At 32.1% G+C, this 19591-nt stretch overlaps 1 protein-coding gene across 4 annotated transcripts in view; it reads right to left on the bottom strand.

Moving 5' to 3' along the window:
- The window catches only part of LOC145303654 (bridge-like lipid transfer protein family member 3B), a 305183-nt gene extending 285592 nt beyond the window's left edge, over window positions 1–19591 (bottom strand). For all 4 annotated transcript variants that reach the window (XM_080145223.1, XM_080145224.1, XM_080145226.1 and 1 more), the window contains exon 1: window positions 19172–19591. In XM_080145223.1, coding sequence (XP_080001349.1) covers window positions 19172–19215 — 44 coding nt within the window. In that variant the 5' untranslated portion in view covers window positions 19216–19591. The remainder of the gene's footprint in view (window positions 1–19171) is intronic.

The following is a 19591-nucleotide window of genomic DNA, read 5'->3' as shown; positions in this document are numbered from 1 at the left end:
GCATCCCCACTAGTCCATTATATAAATCTTGCCTGTCTGTTTAAATGTATGTATGTATGTTTGTATGTCTGCCTAAAACTTTCGACAGAGGCGACAGATTTTCATGAGATTGATATAGAAATGAAGCTCAATCCTTCGGATGACAAATATCGAAAAATTGGCTAAAAACATTAATTCCTTCACCTTCAACTGGACACTTTTCGACAAGGAGGGTCGTTTTTTTTGTTTGTTTTTTTTTTTGTATCGCCATCATATCGGTTGAAATGACTTTACTAATTTCAACATTCCGAACTTCCGGTCGTATCATAGAGTAAGGGTAACATGTCAGGTTTTCTTTCACTTTCTTTTCCGCCTTCGCATCACGGGTCCGAGCCTGCATACTACCACTTTTTTTTTTGCTCAACACACCCCTCCAAACACCCGGGCAATGCTGGGCACCCAGGCTAGTCTAATATATAAAAGGCAAAAAGGGCACAAGCATTTGTGCATGTCCACGAAAGGTTTTTTGAATCTGGCTTCTTGCGTCAGATTCCGCGAGAACTTTTCACATACTTCCCAGATCATAATATCTCGCATTTGCAAACAGACATTGTCTATCTTTTTTTTTGATAGAATTAAAAATTCCCACTGTCATTGTCTCCAGGGTTTATTTGCCTTTTTTATATAAAGTGAAACTATTCGAACGCAACCACCTGGCTTTTTATTTCATCTCAAATATTACCTCTTTTTGGCTTAGGAATTTCTAATCAAAATCGCTACAGTCTTATCCTTTTTTTCGTCCTGTCTAGCCTCCTCATTTTAGGTTATCACAATTTGAGAGGAGGGGGGCACAAAGGAATTTTTTAGTGGGGATGGGGGGGGGTCATTTTTATTCATGGCGGCTGCAAAAAAAAAAAAAAAGAAAAAATACAGTAATCTATATATATATATAAAAGCGAAAAATGTATGTATGTATGTATGTGTGTTCGCTTTTTCTGTATGTTTACAAAAGGCTTTTTTCAGAAGTGGTCGGTCGGTTCACAACTTTTAAAAACTTTATATCACATAAATCGTAATATCTCACAGTTAACAACGAAGCTCGCCTGTCTATTTAATTTGCTCAATTTCGGGAAGATAAATATTCAACATTTGTCGCTCGCCACATGTCTTTTTCCTATAACATCTTGGGAAAATAAAAATTAAAAAAAAGCGTTCTGCAGTAAATGAATACTATCCCGCAGTCAAACTGGGCCTCATTAACTCACTAAAACGGGCACCTGCCAAATCCAAGTAATTAAATAAATTAAAACGTGTTTCCGTTAGCATCTCGCGGTGGGGCAATGGTTAACGTCGCACGTTTTTTTTTTTTCACACTTTAATTTACAACTTCGCCTCAAGGGTTCGGGTTCGATCCTCATACTTACTTTTTTTTACCCCCCTCCCCGGATTTTCCACACACCTCCAAAGACCCGGGCAACGCCAGGTACCCCTCGCTAGTTTCAAATAAATACCTATTTTCAAGGCATTCAAACCTTTGAAAGATTAGTGCAACAGAAATCTATATTCCTCTGTTCACACATCTAATGAAATACAACAGAAAAATATAATCCAAATAAATATCTAACCATCAAATTTATAAATAACTCATCGCTACTCAGAAACATTGAAAGGTTAAGAGCTTAGAAAAAATATTTACATTTTTAATAGGATTTTAAAAAAAAATATTTGAAAAACAAATAAGCAATTTAATTATCAACATATAGGTGTGGAACACAGACACAGGTTTTATTAATGGGAAGTCAACAATTGCAGATAACAAATCAGAAGACAGGATGATAGTGAGAGGGTGCTAATTATGTGACGAATGCAAAGAGGAAGTTCGTCACACTTATTGTCTGCCATGCAAAAATAAGAATTAATAATTATTTGTTTTGATGGAGTGAATTTCTTACATTCACTCATTTCACTGCCTTCAATTATTACGTAACTAAGCTATTTTTCATATTTTACACAATTGCATTTTTAATTCCAATAAATTGATTAATAGTAAATAAAAAATAAGCTTGATCAAGTTGTCACGAGAAACTCAGCTACAAAGTTCATATTTACTTGCCATCCCACAAAAGTAAATTAAAGGCAAAGTCGGTCTTTGATGTGGAAGATAATCAGCTACTCCCCCCACCCACCCTTAAAAAAAAAAAAAAAAAAAAAAAAAAAAAAAAAAAAAAAAAAGGAACTGGATAGGATGAAAAATTAAAATTGCCTTAATTTAGAATTTCTCCTCCTGCAGAGGACAGATCAGATATTAGATTGTGAATTATTTATTTGAAGAAAATATAGCGTAAATTTTAACAAAACTAGCAGAGTCATCAAAAATATGAGGAATGGGAGGGGTGGTCGGTTTGTCTATCCTACTCTAAACTCAGTAGTCACCACAATACTACATTTACTAGAAACGGAGTTACTTAATATACTCAGTCTCTCATAAAAAACTGACATGGGATTATATTAAAATAAGATATGGCCCCCCACCACCAAAAAAGTATAGTAGATGAATCGACTGGATCTGGGAAATATTTGACGACCGTATCCTGCACAACGACTGCATTTGTACAATAATTACATTAAATCGCACAATACCAGTGGCATGCAGAGGTCTGGTGATACAAATCAATGAGTTGACCCTGGGTATGTCAAAGACTCAAGCCCTAAGATTGTTTGAATATGATTAAATACTCCATTCCTCCAATTTGAATGCCCGAAAGCATGCTCCCCTCCCCGTTTCTGCCAATTCCATTAAGGGAATAATTGACATTGAAATTGACCATCCACTTTTCTTTGTCAGAAAATCCTAATGACGATACGGGTACTTAAGTCTAAAACGAAATCTTTTATCTGTGTTAAGTATTTAATAATACTTAATAAATTTAAAAACCAACCGTACAACTGTTTACTATTTTTGTTTCATAATCCTGTTTGCAAAGAATGTCACAGGCTCTTAAAACACTTGACCTCCATACAAAAGTATACAGATACCAAATAAATTGTTAATCTTATTTTATGTTTCCATATTTGTTTCGAAATACAGCATGCATTGTTTTTTTTTTTGTTTTTGTTTTTTACGATTCGTTTGCATGTGTTGTTACAGAAATAAAAGGTGTTAGTTTCTGAATAAGAAAAATATATTAGAAAACACAGTCAGTATGCGGTAGAGTACCAACTACAAACTTCCCTTTAAAAAGTTGATGTTTAGAGATATTCAGGTCGGGTTGGAATGAATATCGCATTTAAAATTGTCGCCGACAAATAGTTTTTTATATTAAGATCTTTATTATTCAATGTATTCTGTAAAATTGAATGCGAGCGTAGAAACCAACATGGCGACCAGTGAAAATAATACGGAATACATTGGATAATAAAGGTCTTAATATTAAAAAAATTCTTGTCAGCGACAACTTTAAATGTGATTGATATTCGTTGAAAACAGACTCGAATACTGCTAAAAAATAAACTTTTTAAAAAAGACAGGTCATTAAAGATGGCTTTCCATGTGGTAGGGACATCTCCAGAGAAGATCCTAAATTACCTTATATGTGTTTCCGTGTTGCACTACTGCATTTATATTTGCTCTCTATCGTCCCCACAACAGCAGAGTTACTATCTTTAAAAGCATATCTGAGAAAATTGACCACATCCTGTCTGCTCATCCTTCGGCTAACATTCACGTTTATGGAGATTTCAATGTTAAAATGTGGAATGGTTAACCCACTCAAACAAGACCGATGATGAGGGGAGGTTCTATCACGATTTCTCCATTGCTTATGACCTCACTCAGATTGTTCAGGAACCCACCCGTGTGCCCGATACTGACGGTCAGTATGCAAGTCTCCTAAACCTTTTTCTTACAACTTGCTCTGAGCTATGCTCATCTTCCGTTCTGTCTCAACTGGGATCTTCTGACCACTCAGTTGTATCAGTTAAGATAAAAACGAAATGTAGTAAGTCCTCAGACGTACCTCTCCATCGTATAGTATGGCAACACACTATGGCTGACTGAGATAGCTTCCGTTCATTTATATCAGATCTACCTCTGTGTTCCATGTTTAAAAAGGATGTGTCCTCTATAGTATCAGACCTGACAGAATGGTTAATTGTAGGTATAGACCGATTCATACCCTCCAAAAAATTTCAGCAAAAAACTAACAGCCAACCGTGGTTCTCTTCAGAATGTGATGCTGCCATTGTGCACAGAAATCATTTTTTCCATTGCTTCCAATGTAATAGATGTACTGAGACTAAAGACACTTTCAGGACTGCCAGCAACCACTGTAAAAGAGTAATAAAGAATGCAAAAGAACTGTATGCTCAGTCCGTCAAGTCCAAAGTAGCTGAGCAGCAGCTTGGTTCCCACCAGCTTTGGCAAATAGCAAATAGGTTCCTGAACAGAAGCGTGTGCTCTATTCCAACTATCATGAATGGACCTGAGGTAATCTCGTCAGCATCAAATAAAGTCAAACTCTTTGCCAAGAACTTTGCAGCTAATTCTACCCTATGCAACCAAGGCTGTCAACCCCCAGTATTTCCTCCTGTATTGGAAAATACTATATGCGCTATACATTAGTGCTTAAAAAAAAAAAAAAAAAAAAAAAAAAAAAAAGCTTCAACCAGAACTAGCTCCCATACTTACAAAGCTGTTTAAGTGTTGTCTTAAGGAGAATTGCTTCCCAACACCCTGGAAAACCTTGTTAGTATGCCCTGTATTTAAGAATTAACGTGATCGCTCATCTCCCTCTATAAGTCTCCTGTGCCTCATGAGTAAGTTGCTGGAATCGGTGTTAAATAGAGAAATAGTCAACCACCTCAGCAAAAATAAAGTTCTTAGTGATATTCAATATGGTTTGTGTTCTGCTAGATCTACAGCAGATGTGCTTACGGTTATATCTCATAGGATTAGTGAATCTCTCGACGGAGGCTTCATTTCTAAGGCAGTTGCTCTTAACATATCAAAGGCCTTTGATAGAGCATGGCATAAAGGTCTACTCCACAAGATCTCCAGTTACGATATAGATGGTAATGTCTTCTCAATTATTAAATCATTTGTCTGATAGGTTCATAAGAGTAGTGGTTAATGGGCAGAAATCAGAAGCTCACAGTATTAATGCTGGAGTCCCTCAGGGGTTCATCCTGGGCCCAACTCTCTTCCTAATCTACATCAATGATCTTGCAAATCACATCCTTAGACCATTCGTAGACATTTATGCTGACAAGACTACTATCTATGGCAGTACATCAAAGATCGTTAATGACCAAGTTCTCTGATTCTCTCTTCTGATCTTGAGCACGTGGTACAATGGGGAAAGAAATGGCTGGTTACTTTTAATGCATCTAAAAACTAAACTTCTGTCTTTACATCAACGTTCTGATCCCCATCTGGCATCAATTGAAATGAATGACTCATCTTGAGGCTCCAGGTTTTGACAAGCTCCTGGGTTTGACCGTTACTCCTGGTCTGAAATGGAATACGTATATCAAATCTGTTGCCAAGGATGCTGGGAAAATTGTGGAATCCTATCGATCCAGTAGATCGATCACTGCTGATGCAATTCTCTACCTATATAAGAGCTAGGTACGTCCAAGGATGGAGTACTTTTGCCACATCTGGGCAGGAGCTGCTAGAAAGATCTTATCCTGCCTTGACAGAGTTCAAAACAGACTTTGTAGCCTAGTGGGGGAATCTCTTTTCTCTTCCCTGCAACCTCTATCTCACAAAAGAGACGTTGCAAGCCTGTCTCTGCTTTATTGTTATTTTCATGGCAAGTGCTCGTCTGAGCTCCAATCTATGCCCCCCCTTTCGCCAAACTTTCACGAGAAACACTAGTCTAGCTGAAAACACCATCAATAATTTCCCCCACTCTTTATCTGTTTCTTTCTTAGAACTGCACACCTGTGGAACTCTCTTCCTATTACCTGCTTTCCAGCTGACTATAATATGGTCATCTTCAAGTCCAACGTAAACAAGTTCTTGATGAGCCGTTCCCCTTAAGTAATCCAATTTACCAAATTTCCACTACTAAAAATTACTACGACATTGTCCCATTGACCACTGTACGCTTATTAACCCTTATCCTCGAGTGGCCTCCGGGCCTTGATAAGTGGTGACTTTGTTAAAAAAAAAAAAAAAAAGTGCTTTAGTTGGTACTCTAGCGTAATTTATGAACTATGTGCTGCTGAACCCTTTTCTGTTAGTTCAAGATAGCGACTATTTTTTTCGAAGTTTCACGTGTTCGATTAAACTTAACTTTAATGGTGTAAATGACTTTTTCCATTTTTTTTTTTTCACTAACACATAGTAAATAAATAAATTGTTCGAAAGAACCCCGTGTTACTCTTAAATTTACATGGCTGAAATGAGAATGCAAATAAGCAAACAAATAAAATCACGCGGTTTGCGAACAAAAAAAAAAAAACAAAAAGAAGCCGGCAACAACGATTTTTGAGCGCACACACACACACACGCCTCATATTGGTAGCTTCTCTGATTATTGTTTATGATTTATTATATATAAACAATAATATTGACTAGACAATGCTATCCATTTCAGGAATGACATAGTTGTCAATTGAAAATAATTTTCTAATTTCCGACGACCACGGAAAAATTTCAGGCACCAAATAAAAAAATTAAATGTCCGTGAAAATGTTTACGCAGGAGACATCGGCAATAAAAAAGGATTATAAATCCTATAAATTGCCGCATTTTTAATAATTTTAACAAAAATGTTACATTTGATTTTGAATTAGAATAAATTTTCTATCCACACCACAAAAAAAAAACACAAAAAAAAAACAAAACATTAAATACGTTTTTATTCTCATACTCGATTTTCAGTTTAAAATAATGGAAATCGTTCTGCGTTATTTTTCTTTTTAAATCATTATGATACAATAATACCCATCCCCGAAAATTTTGTTTATCAAGTTGATAATCAACGAAAGTTTTATCATGTGACAATATATCAAAGATTCTATAGATTTCTTGAAAAACGTTTAAATTTGATAAATAATCCACCTTTCTCCCAGCGAGTATCGTTTATGTATTTTAGTAACAAAATAACACATTCTTTTTTTATCTTTCAGGTGGATTTTTATTGTATTTTTTGCAATATTTAAAAAAAAAAAAAAAAAAAAAAAGCGAAATCAAACTGCCCTAAAATCACCCCCACCCGTTTTTATAATGATCAAAGCAAAAAAAAAAAAAAAAAAAAAAAAAAAAAAAAAAGCTCTCGTTTACTTTTTCAAGAAATAATGAACCAGTAATCTTATGGTCAACTTTGTTTTATTAAAGTAATTTCAAATTGACATCGAAATTAAAACAAACACTAAATGAAGAAAATGAAATTTTTTTCAGAATAAAAACTGGGTTTTATAAATTCTTATCGGATTTATTATGTCCTAATTTAGTCACGTTAATTACTGGAATTAAAATCAGCTTCGGCATAACAAAACAACTTATTTACTTAAACTTCTTAAAAACATTAAGTTAAAAGTGTACACACCGTGAAACAAAACACCGAAATAAATAATTCAAATAAAAACAAAATGATAAAATAATGTTTTTCTTTGATTTTGTATTTACCCCCCCCCCCACTAAATATAAATAAGTTCTCCGTCCGTCACTCTAAGACTATGAACTTGAGTTACACGTCCATTCTTTACTTGTGTATAAAAAAAAAATGGAGGTGCTTTGCTTTGGGCCTAAAAAAATTTTTCTGGTTAAAAAAAAGGGGTACTTCTGCACTTTATCGCCGAAACTGAAGACGCCATTTTATTTCACGCACCTGCCGTAAAAATCCAAGGGAGAAATCAGTATTTTAAACTATGGCCGAAGTTAGAAAAAAAAAAAAAAAAAAAAAAACGGTGACGCTTTTCGGTTTAATTTAAATTAATTTGTTGTTGACTCTTCAAAGATGCTTTAATTAAAAATAAAAAATGTTTAAAATTATTTATTTGTCCGGAAAAAAAAAACGAAAATAAAACAAAGACAAAAAACTATTTTATAAAAATCCAATGATGATGCTTTCATTACAAAATTGTTTTATTAAAATTAGATTTTCTTACGCAAACTTTTCAATAAATGTTTTTACACTTTTATTTTGATACAAATGTTTTGGTTTTCAAATGGCGCACGCGCACGCCCAGTTTAAACAATTATGAATATGTCATTTCATTCTCTGTTTAAAAAAAAAAAAAATGTTTCATGAAAATTTTTCCCGTTTTCATTAATTAAATCGAAACATTTCCAATTAAACAATTGTGGATATGTTCTTTCACTTTTTTTTTTTTTTTTTCATAGTTCTTTCCGGAAGTTTATCTAGTTTAATTATTTTGTTATTTTATGCTTTGGCCATATTTTAAAATACTGATTTCTCCCTTGGATTTTTTACGGCAGGTGCGTGAAATAAAATAGTGTCTCCAGTTTCGGCGATAAAGTGTAGAAGTACCCCCCCCCAAAAAAATGGACTTTTCTTTTTTTTTTTTTTTTAATTTTATTTATTTATTTATTTTTTTCACATTAGGTCCAGAGGTCCACCTCCACAATTTTCTTTAAAATAACTACTTTTGAAGGTTTTCAACTATGCTGGATACAAAAATCGCATTTAAAGTTTGCACTGTAATTCTTTGGCGGCCATGTTTTACGCGCGAGCGCGCAATAAACAAGTCTACTTCTCTGCGAAGTAAACTTGTTTATCGCGCGTAAAAAACATGACCGCTAAATAATTACAGTGCATAATACAGAGCCTTATATTTGCAAAATTTAAATGCGATTTTCGTATTCAGCATAGTCAAAAATCTAACAAAAGTCGTCGTTTTAAACAAAATTGTAGAGGCGGACCTTAATGTAAAAATTTACCTTTTTTTTTTTTCTATTAAGTAGTAGAATCAAAACTGGCCAAAATTAATAACAAACGTATACACTTTGTCAAATAATTTAATAATATTAAATTATTCGGATTCCTATTTTTGTTTTAGTTGGTAAACTTGGTTGGGGGAGATGGGAAAGTATTTGCTCAGTTGCAACAAAATTAAAATGGAATCCGTTTGATGTATGTTGATATTCCCAGTAGGTGTGCCTCAAACAGCCTCCTCAAGGGGATAATGTCCGGGAAGGTTTCTATGACTCGACCGAACCATATCATGAGCGAACAAAATTGAGTTGATTTATTTTTATTGTCGCCTGTAATAAAGATTGAACCGTCAAAAGACTGTCAGTCGACACTCAGAACCGATTGTTAATCAATCTTCATGAAGTCATGAACCAGTCGTGGTTTCAGTTTGAAATTCCGCTCTGATTCTGGTTCCCAAGGTTGATTCCCAAAAGTTTCCGAAAAAAAAAAAAAAAAAAAAAAAAAAAAAAAAAGTACCTGAAGAAGATCGAGGGTTACATGGACGGAAACATCGTGAAAATAACTAAGCTGAGAACAGTAATCCAAATAATACAAATTGTCAAACCTCATTTAAATAAAAACAATTTGAAAACAAAAAAAAAAAAAAAAAAAAAAAAAGGGGAAAAGAAAAAAAATGAAAAAATTAAAGGTAGAAAAGAAAAAACAAAGTATCAGAGGTTGTAATGTGTTCCTTTCCAAATGAGTGGGCGGATAAATTGAAGAGGATAACTTTCATTTTTTCTGCCTTGCTTTGGGGGCGGGGAAGAAACCTTGTGAAAAACAATCACTTATTTTTAGATGTGCCGTAACGGCGACGCCCCTCTTCAGAAATTAAAAGCATTTTTTTAATACTCTTAAAAAAAAAAAAAAAAAAAAAAAAAAAAAAAAAAAAAAGTCGCGGATTTCAAATCGATAAAAAAAAATAAAAATAAAATAAAAGTAAAAGAACTCAAAGTAAATAAATTCACAAGTCGTAGAAAAATGGTTCCAGAATGAGTGGGCGAAATTAAATTGATTATTATTGATATTAGAGTTATTTACAATGATTCGGCATAAATGGAATGAGGCCGTTTCCATTTGGGACTTTCACGGTGAGGGGGGGGGTAATGAAGTTTTAATGGCAGATGCAGTTTAGGTTGTAAAAGGTGCCCGGAAAACTCGTACCCGGAAAGCTGGTCCTTACTGAATAAACAGCGATTGAAAACATTTTATGACCGTTCTTGAAGGAGATATTGTTTTTAAAAGAGACTATACACCCCTAATATTTAAAAAAAAAAAAAAAAAAACTGTTATTTTTTGTTGTTTTAAATAAAATCGATTTTCTAAGTGTCTCTTTTCTACCTAACTAGCTAAATTGTTAGTAGTTTCACTTATTTTAAAGCGTTTATTCTGTTAAAAAAAAAAAACGAGACTTACAGACAGCATAATATTTTAAAATATTATTACTTATTTGCTGTTGTTTTTGAAGAGCAAAATCGATTTTTCTACCTAGCAGGCTAAGTTGTTAGTGGTTTAATTTATTTTGAAGCGTTTTCCTAAATTCGTTGTAAAGATAGCCTCTAACACTTGCATAATGAAAAGGGACAAATTTTAGATTACACCGTAAATAATTGATTAGTTTTATTTTCTTTTTCACTTATAATAATCAACAATACGTGTTATTTCTAAAACATGCTAATAAACATTAAATATTTTTTAAATTAAAAAATGTTTTTCTTAAATCATGTTAATATGAAATTGAAATCCCTTTTAAAACAAAAGGAAAGATAGAATAAATGATTTTTTTTTAAATGCCAAAATGATAAACCTATTGAAAATTTAAAAATAAAAATAAAAAACTTTCGTAAGTGATGGATAAATTGAAGATAACTTTCATCTTTTCCTGCTTGCTTAAAAAACAAATACACGTTCATAAATCAGTTTAAATTCTAACCAATTGTTGATGTATAATGCAACGGTGTAAAATCTAATATTAATATTTATTCCATTCTGTTTAAACTTTAAAACGTTATTGGGTATTTACTTCACGGGGAACGTGGACCCTGTGTAAACATTTATTGCCTGCTCCTTGAAATGCGCAAAATGTTTTAAGTCTTTCAATTTTTTCATTTGTATTTTATTGAGCGTATGTTATTTCATATTTTTTTAAATTTTTGTTTATTTTTTTGATTAAATTTGGTTCATATGTTTATTTCGTGCTTGTTTTTATTTTATTATATTTTATTTTTATCATATTTTCTCCACTAAATATTTTTTTGTTACATATTCAAATAATGCTTTTGGCCTTTTTTTTTTTAATTTTATTTTTTGCCTCAAATAGTATTTCAAAAAAGTTTTGTGATTAAATGAACCAATGAAAACCTTTTGTGCATGCGCTTTCAGGGAGCAGTCGTTAAAAAAAAAAAAAGAGAGCCTTTACGCAGGGTCCACGTTCCCCGTGAAGTGAAGTACCCGATATTGTTTAATATTTATTAACATGCAAATAAAACATTTTTAACATCTGTTTAATGTTTATTAAGAAGATCTAAAAATAAAATATATTTGTTACCATTAAACGAAAGAAAATGAAACTAATGAATAACGTTTATTTAGGTAACGTCACAACAGTGTAATCTAGTTATCCCTTTTCGCTATGCAAGGGTTATGAGAAGCTATCTTTACAACCTAAACTGCATATGTGCCAATAAAATTGTGTAACCAATTCTCATGAGCCGGTATACGTTCTCGCATTTCGTATTTGCTATTAAGGGGTTTGTATTACTGTACACAGATTCGAAAAAGTTGTCAAAAAACAAATATATAACAAATAAATGTTATCAAAGGCAAGATAAGTTACTTTTCTACCAAACTAGATATATTTTTTGTGTTTTTATTCAATGTAACATTTATTCAGCTCGAAAAGCATGCAGTGTTTACCGATGTATTGGACAATTCAAAATGGCGTCCGACTCTCTCTTAAATATGGTAAGTTCGAGAAAAGGTGTTATAAATAATAAACTAGACAAAATACTATTAAAAAACACCGAATATATGTCAACCTACGTCACGGTAATATATATTGAGCGAATTTCTAACAGTATTTTGTCTAGTTTATTATTTATAACACCTTTTCCCGAACCTACCGTGTTTAAGAGAGAGTCGGCCGCCATTTTGAATTTTCCAATACATCGCCGATGTATTACATCGGTAAATACTGCATGTTTTTCGAGCTGAATAAACATGTTACATTGAATAAAAATACGAAAATTATATCCAGTTTGATAGAAAAGTAACTTATCTTGCCTTTGATAACATTTATTTGTTATATATTTGTTTTTTGACAACTTTTTCGAATCTATGTGTACAGTAATACAAACCCCTATTAAGTATTTTATCAAACGTTGACATCGCAACTCGACCAGAAAAAAAAAGACTGATTAATCTAATTTTCTAATTAAAATAGAACTTTGGTTAACGCCATCTCGAATTTTTATAAAGATGGTGACTATATTTTTACTGGTCGAATGTTTACTTCAGCGTTTCCACTTGCTACAACTTTTTATTATTATTGGTCTAAGAGCAATGGTCTTTTTATTCAAATGCAGTTTAAGCAAAAAATAAATCGTGTGGGTGTAAATGCTGAAAACGCATTTAACTCTAAACAATTTAGGCGACTGAAATAGGAATTAACTATGTTGTTAAGAAAAAAAGCTCGAGACTATCACTTTTCCTAGTCTCATTAAGAGCAGTCATCGTTTATGAAAGCAAAATGAATTGCATGTAAATTTTATTAGGCGTATTGTAGATGAACACCCCTAGCTAAATCACTGTGCCACCCATCCCCACAAAAATTGAAATTCTACTTTGTTTCGGCGATTATGTGTGAACTCTGACAATCTTCGCAGAGAGAGAGAGAAAAGAGAGAAATTAGATTGACACTTCATGATTGTGTTTATCATAAATTTTGCAAACGGATGCCGCTAGTCTGTGAATATTTATCTACTAATTTTTCAAAATTAGATATGTACACGTAACGAATAAGCCACGTGGTTATGTAAAGTCTTCAGGGTAATTTTTCAGAAAACGGAGGCGAAATATCTTTTTGAAATCGAAACTTAAATTTTTCGCGGATTTTTAAAATCTGTTGAATATGCCCGTGCGGTTTAAAATTTACTTAAAAAAAAAAAAAAAAAAAAAAAAATCAGCAGCCCTTGCCGAGAAATCGAAAACAAAGTTATTTGTTTTACGCGCGTGCACCATTCACCAATTGCCGTTATTTACAATAGTTTGGTGCTTTTGCAGAGGTGTAAGTGCTATTTTAAAATAGTATTTTCAAATTGAGTTCAAGTTTTTGCCGTATCTTATTAATTTTTAAGTACAGAACAGTTACTAAACACCCTCCCATGTTGATAGGTTTCGAAATAACTAGTACCGCCCCGCCCTGCCCCCTGCCTTGCCCGGTGGTAAAATACGCATAAATATAATTCATGCAGATTTCTTCTTATAGAGCCAATTCTCTATTAACTACTATCCAAATACATAGTAATTATTCGAAAAGTTATAAAAAATAAACTTGAGTACCATCCGTTAGAATTGAAACCAAAATGTCTTAGTTGTTATTTATCTCTCCAGCGTCATTGCCGTCTGAGCTACCGATAGATGGTTACGAAAAGTTAAACTGGCTGACGTACACGAGTGAGGCTGAGGCTCCCATGTACGTAGCGCCAGCGGCGCAATGCGCGTCCGAGGGAGAGTTTATTATTCTGAAAAGGAAAGAATTTTGGTGTGTGTGGCCTTGTTTATTTATTTATTTATTTATTTTGGCTTGAACTTTGCGCTTTTTGTATCATTTTATTGTTTTTCTTTTAGCAAGAGATTATAGTTATAGGAAATTATTAACAGGAAAATTGGTGCAAATCCAGGTTAACACTTGTGGCGATAAATAACGTTTTTATTATTATTATTATTATTATTATTATTCAAGAAAATAAAAAAGGTACTTCTGCAGTCCTACAGTCCTGCACTTATTGATCCGTGCTGAAATAACGTTTATTATTTAGAAAACCATTCTTAACATGGGGACGGGAGGGTGTTGTGTACTTATTCTGTACTTTCATCTAATAATTTAATAAAAACAAAACTAATTAAGCTATCCATCCAAAAAAATAAAATAAACATAAAATAATCCGAAAAGCGCAAAGTTAAGTTAAAAAAAAAAGAAAAAAAAAAGACAATAAACGCTCCCTCTAACGCGCTGCTGCGCGTACATGTAGCCGATGCTTATTTCGCTATAGGGTACTCACTCGTACGTTCACCGTTAAATTAAATTACTTTGAGCTATGTATGTTAAATTTTGCGCAACAGAAACAGGAGTAATGTTTTATTCAACTTTCTCTGCCAAGGTTAACTGTTTTGTTTTCAATTTTGACTTATTTTTCCGGCTAAAAACCGAACCGAAAGGTCAAATACCCTATATATAAAATTTCACTCTGTAACAAACCGGTAGTCCGGCCCTGTCGGTGGGGCATTATACACCGACTGCCCCCTCCCCCTGCAGAGGGTAAAAGTCCCTCAATGGGAGTCCTGATTATGACCTTAAACTATATCCAGTGGTGAGGCCCCAGCTTGCGGGCTTTGGGGAGTGTGGAGCCACCCTTTAATTACCATTGCTCCCAGGTCCACTGACCCGGAGTGGTAGTACCTGTTAGGGTTCCAACTATGGATTAAATAGAAACCGACTTGAAAACAAATATATTCTATTAAAAAAAATTTCTTCAAAATCTTTGGATTCGGCATTAAATAACCCGAAAAGGGTTGATATGCCGTAAAACAAAAACAACCAACCAACCAAACCGGCAGTCCCTCCTAAAAAAAGTGACCATAAAGTGAGTGCATTATTACTTCATATCTTGGAAACTACTCGTTTCTTGGAATTTTAAACGTTAGTGGTAACTTTAAAGGATTTTCCGAGGGTGAAAAAACAGCCCCCACCCCCGAAAAAATTCGTAGCCACAAAGTGCGTGCTCATTTTACGTTAAATTATTATAGAAAAGTGATCCCCACACTTTTAAAACGAACATTTCTTCATATCTTGGGAACCACTCGTTTCGTTTTCAGCGACCCCGAAAACCTATAAGAGTGGTAATTTTAAAGGAATTTTCGAGGGTTGAGTAATTCATATTTACCTTTTTTTTTACTATTATGTTTTTAAATTAGTTAAATCTTATTTTCTGTGTAAAAAAAAATGTTCAGTTTATTTTTAATGTGAAAGTGTTCATTTCTTTTGCGTGTAAACTGCTGAAAAAAAAAAAAAAAAAAAAAAAGTGAATTGCCAGCAATTATAACATTGAACTAAACTCAAATTATTAACAATTTAAAAACTAAATTACAATATTTTTATAGACATGAAAGAATTAAATTTACAATCTTTTATTGAAAATTTAAGAGAATACAAAACGAAATACCAACGTCTACATTACAATTGAGTTGTTATTCTCGTTGAAATAAAAAAGTTTTGATTTAAAATAAAATAAGTTGGTAAGCAAACAAAACATAAGTTTTTAACTCGTCTAACAATAAACTGGTAATTTTATTAAAATTAAAATATTTGATTTCACTACACATTAAAAACAAACATTTTTATTATTTTGCAGACGTCAGCAATAATTCCCAACCAACAATAATTAACGCAAAAAAGTTTCGTGCATATACAAACAAACTGATATATATATATATATATATATATATATATATATATATATATATATATATATATATATATTATTGGCAACCTTTTCGTAACAATTATAATAAATTGTGTACGCTGGTCTTCCATACAATGAAATCTTATCCGATAACCGGAATTAAACAAACCTTGATTCTTAAATTAAACCTATTTTTGTGTTTTAATTTGATTCTTTGGTGCAAGTCTATAAATGGTCCAGAAGTAATCTTTTTTACTATAAAAATCTGAAAAAAAAAAATCTTTATAATGTACGTACTTGTCAGTGCATGAAGATGTCATATTCCAAAAATCACGTAAATCGATCAAGTAGTTTGTTTTTTTTATTTAAGAAAATCAAACATTATGAGACATTTTATCGAAGAAAAACTTCACGCCATCATGTTTTTGAATTATACACTGTATCATTGATACACTGCTAGCGACACCTATTGGGAATGTTTGGAATATAAGTCCGCAAGGGGCAGACAATCGATTTTCCACGCTACAGAAAAAAAAACTTGGAAAATTAAGACAGAAGTTTTTGAGGATGTTGAAATTCCAAACATTTCCAATAGGTGTCGCTAGCAGTGTATCATTCAAAAACAAGATGGCGTGAAGTTTTTCTTCGATAAAATGTCTCATAATATTTGATTTTCTTAAAAAAAAAAAAACTACTTGATCGATTTACATGATTTTTGGAATATAACATCTTCATGCACTGACAATACGTACATTATAAAGATTTTTTTTTTCAGATTTTTATAATAAAAAGATTACTTGTGGACCATTTATAGACTTGCACCGATTCTTTTTTAATAATACACAATTTAGTGTCAACTCTTGAATAAGAATGAGAAAAAAAAATGGTCGACATTAGACAATCATCTGGAGAGTCTCGATAATCATTCAAAAATCGAAAATGTAATGTTCAACCGAACATTACAGTTATTATATGTGATTCTGCTTAATTTTAGAGAGATTATCAAGACTCCACGTGACCGTATAATGTCACATTTTTATTGTTCTAACTTGTTGGCACTTGTTGCCTATTTAAAAAAAAAACGCTTTAAAATAAGTGACAACGTACAAAAAATAATCCAAGCAGGTAGAAGAGTAATTTATCTCGTCTTTGAAATTCATTTGTTGTATATTTGTTGAAAATGTCCCCAAACACCAATGTATTGGCATTGCATTTTCTGGTAAAACTACAGAATAGTTAACACAATAGTTGTTCCAGGTGCTAATTATACTTCCACTTAATGAAAATTTTAAGTAAAGAAAATACAATAAAGTCTTTAATGATGTACGTTCCGGTCACAGAACGAAGATAGCATATTCCAAAAATTACGTAATTTGATCAAGTACTTTTTTAATTATTATTTAAGAAAATCAAATTTTATAAGAGAAACTAGTCGCCATATTTGATTGAATTCAAAATTTATTCCTGATTATTTCCCCCTTAACAATCTCTCTAGAATCAAGGGCTGACAATAGGCTAATACTTAATCGCTAAAAATCGTAAACTTTGATTTTCTTAAATAACTTATAAATTTTTAGTACTAGTGCAGAGAGTGATCCGGACGTAAATAACATTAAAAAAGCTATTTTTAACATAGGGAGGGGAGGGTTTTTGTTACCTATTCTATACTTCAACCTTACAATTGAATAAAAAACAAACTTTAATTAAACTTGGAAATAAGATTTTAGAAAATAGCGCATCCGCATCATCACTCTGCACTAGCACCCAATTTTTTTTTTTTTTTTTTTTTAAACATCTTCAGGATGTGACAACTAGGTACACACCATAAAGGTGTTTCTTAATTTTGGTTTTCCTAACTAATTTTGTTGTTCTTCTATAACGTTTCGACAATCGATGTTATGCTTGCTTCTGTACTTTCATTGGTTTTTATTTCGTTTTTACGGGTATATTTACATGATCGTATTGAAGGTTTCAAGTGTGCCTTTTTATATAATTGTTTTATGCATTTATATTTTTTTTCTTCACGCGAACACTATTTTATGAAAGGGTTTAATTTCACAAGACACGAAAGCCACAATAAACCACGTCGAAATTAAAAATAAATGGTACGTGTGCACAGCAGCAGCTTTCGCACCGTGCTGTTTGTGTGTGTGTGTGTGTGTATATATATAAAAAATTTTGCATGCAAAATCCGATCCCGCATTTTGCTAATTCCTACCCTCTGACGAGAAGGAAAGTATTTCTTCGAAACTCCGCGGATTAAGGATTATCCACTTATCTCGTGTTTCCTTTTCAGATTGAAATGAGTTAAAAACGTATTTAAAGTGTTTTTTTAACATGTTTTATTAACTGTTTGCTCATATATAGAGTTTTTAACTCATTTCAATCTGAAAAGGAAACACGAGATAAGTGGATAGTCCTTAATCTATATATATATATATATTATATGATTTTCAAGTTAAGTTCAATCAATTAGGTAAAAGTACAGAATAGTTAATAAAACTCCCTTCATGTTAAGAAGGTTACTCATTACTGATGTTACCGTTGCAATTGCATACTTATAGAAATGTGTGGACAAGAATTCATTAATTCAAATTATTAATCTCATTTAAGAAGTAACAGTTACTTGTTCGTAACGTAACATTTCAGTTTAAAAACAATGTTTATCGATAACCTAATTCACTACCGTGTGTGCGTGTTTCTCACCTCTGCGAGACACGCACATAGTATTATTGTTAGTAGTAGTATTCATTGAGAAAAAAATATGCCAGTATTTTTTTTTTTTTTAATCTTAGAAAAATTACAAAATTAATCCACTAGTATGCTTTCTGGTTTATTCGTGAACAAGTCAGCTATAATTTATTCTTTTAATAGTTGACAAAAAGTTACTTTGTGACTTTAAACATTTGAACGGAATTTACAAGCATTTAAACTGCCGAATAATCGTATTTGGCTTTTTAAAAGATTGAATATTTTTTAGGCTATTTACAAATAATTTTATAAAGATTAGAACATTATCATAGTAATTAATTTGGTTAATTTTATAATCCGATGACAAAATAATAATGTCACAATCTAATTTAATTTAGAAAATACTATTTGAACAAAATAAATACAGAAGAGAAGAGTGGGGGGGGGGAAATGAAAGTAGAACGACTCCCGGGCAATACAGGGCGGGTACAAAGAGTTGATAAATTAGAAAAAAATAATAATTTACTTAAAACACTGGAAATCGTTTTATTTTTTTAAAAAACAAGATTCGAAATAAATAAATAAACCCGGTTAAATCTCCCGAAAATTCCACCTCTTAATATATTTCTTCTTGTGAACTTTAACTTTAAAATAAAATCTTCTTGTGAAATTAACTTTAAAATAAAATAAGAAAAATTAGAGAATAAAAATTAAACCATCGCCCTTTCTTTTTCGATTTTAGTTAATAATACCTAAAATAAAATACTCCTCGTCGTCTGTCGTCTAATATCGTTGGATTTTATTTATTTATTCTAATTGTCAGTTCTTGCCTAATGGAAAATCGCGCAATAAAATAATCATTTTCACACTTACCTAGATAAATGCTTCAGGATTTGGTTTTTCAATAGTGAAGTCATCCTGAAGTTGTGTCCACAATTTAAAAAAGTAATAATATCCTTAAAAGATTATCATTTTCACGAAGTCCGACTGATCCATGGCACAGCCATTGTTATATATACATCTATTGACGAATGCGTGTGCCGCTTATGATTTTGATAAATTGCGAGGGAGGATTCATTTATTTTACTTTTTGTTTGTTTCTTTTCATTTTTTTTTTTTTTTTTTTTTTTTTTTTTTTTTTTAATACCTTATATCATTAAAAAAAAACACACAAAATTTATTTTATTCTTGGATGATTTCGACTGAAACCTATTTTACTAATTTGAATTTTATTCATTCGTTCATTGTTTTAAAAAAAATGAAATTAAACAGTTTCGCCATTTTGACGACTCC

The sequence above is a fragment of the Euprymna scolopes genome, chromosome 19 (assembly GCF_053919585.1).
Source record: "Euprymna scolopes isolate OS-2025 chromosome 19, ASM5391958v1, whole genome shotgun sequence".
NCBI lineage: Eukaryota > Metazoa > Mollusca > Cephalopoda > Sepiida > Sepiolidae > Euprymna > Euprymna scolopes.
This window is presented reverse-complemented; position numbering and strand designations above follow the sequence as displayed.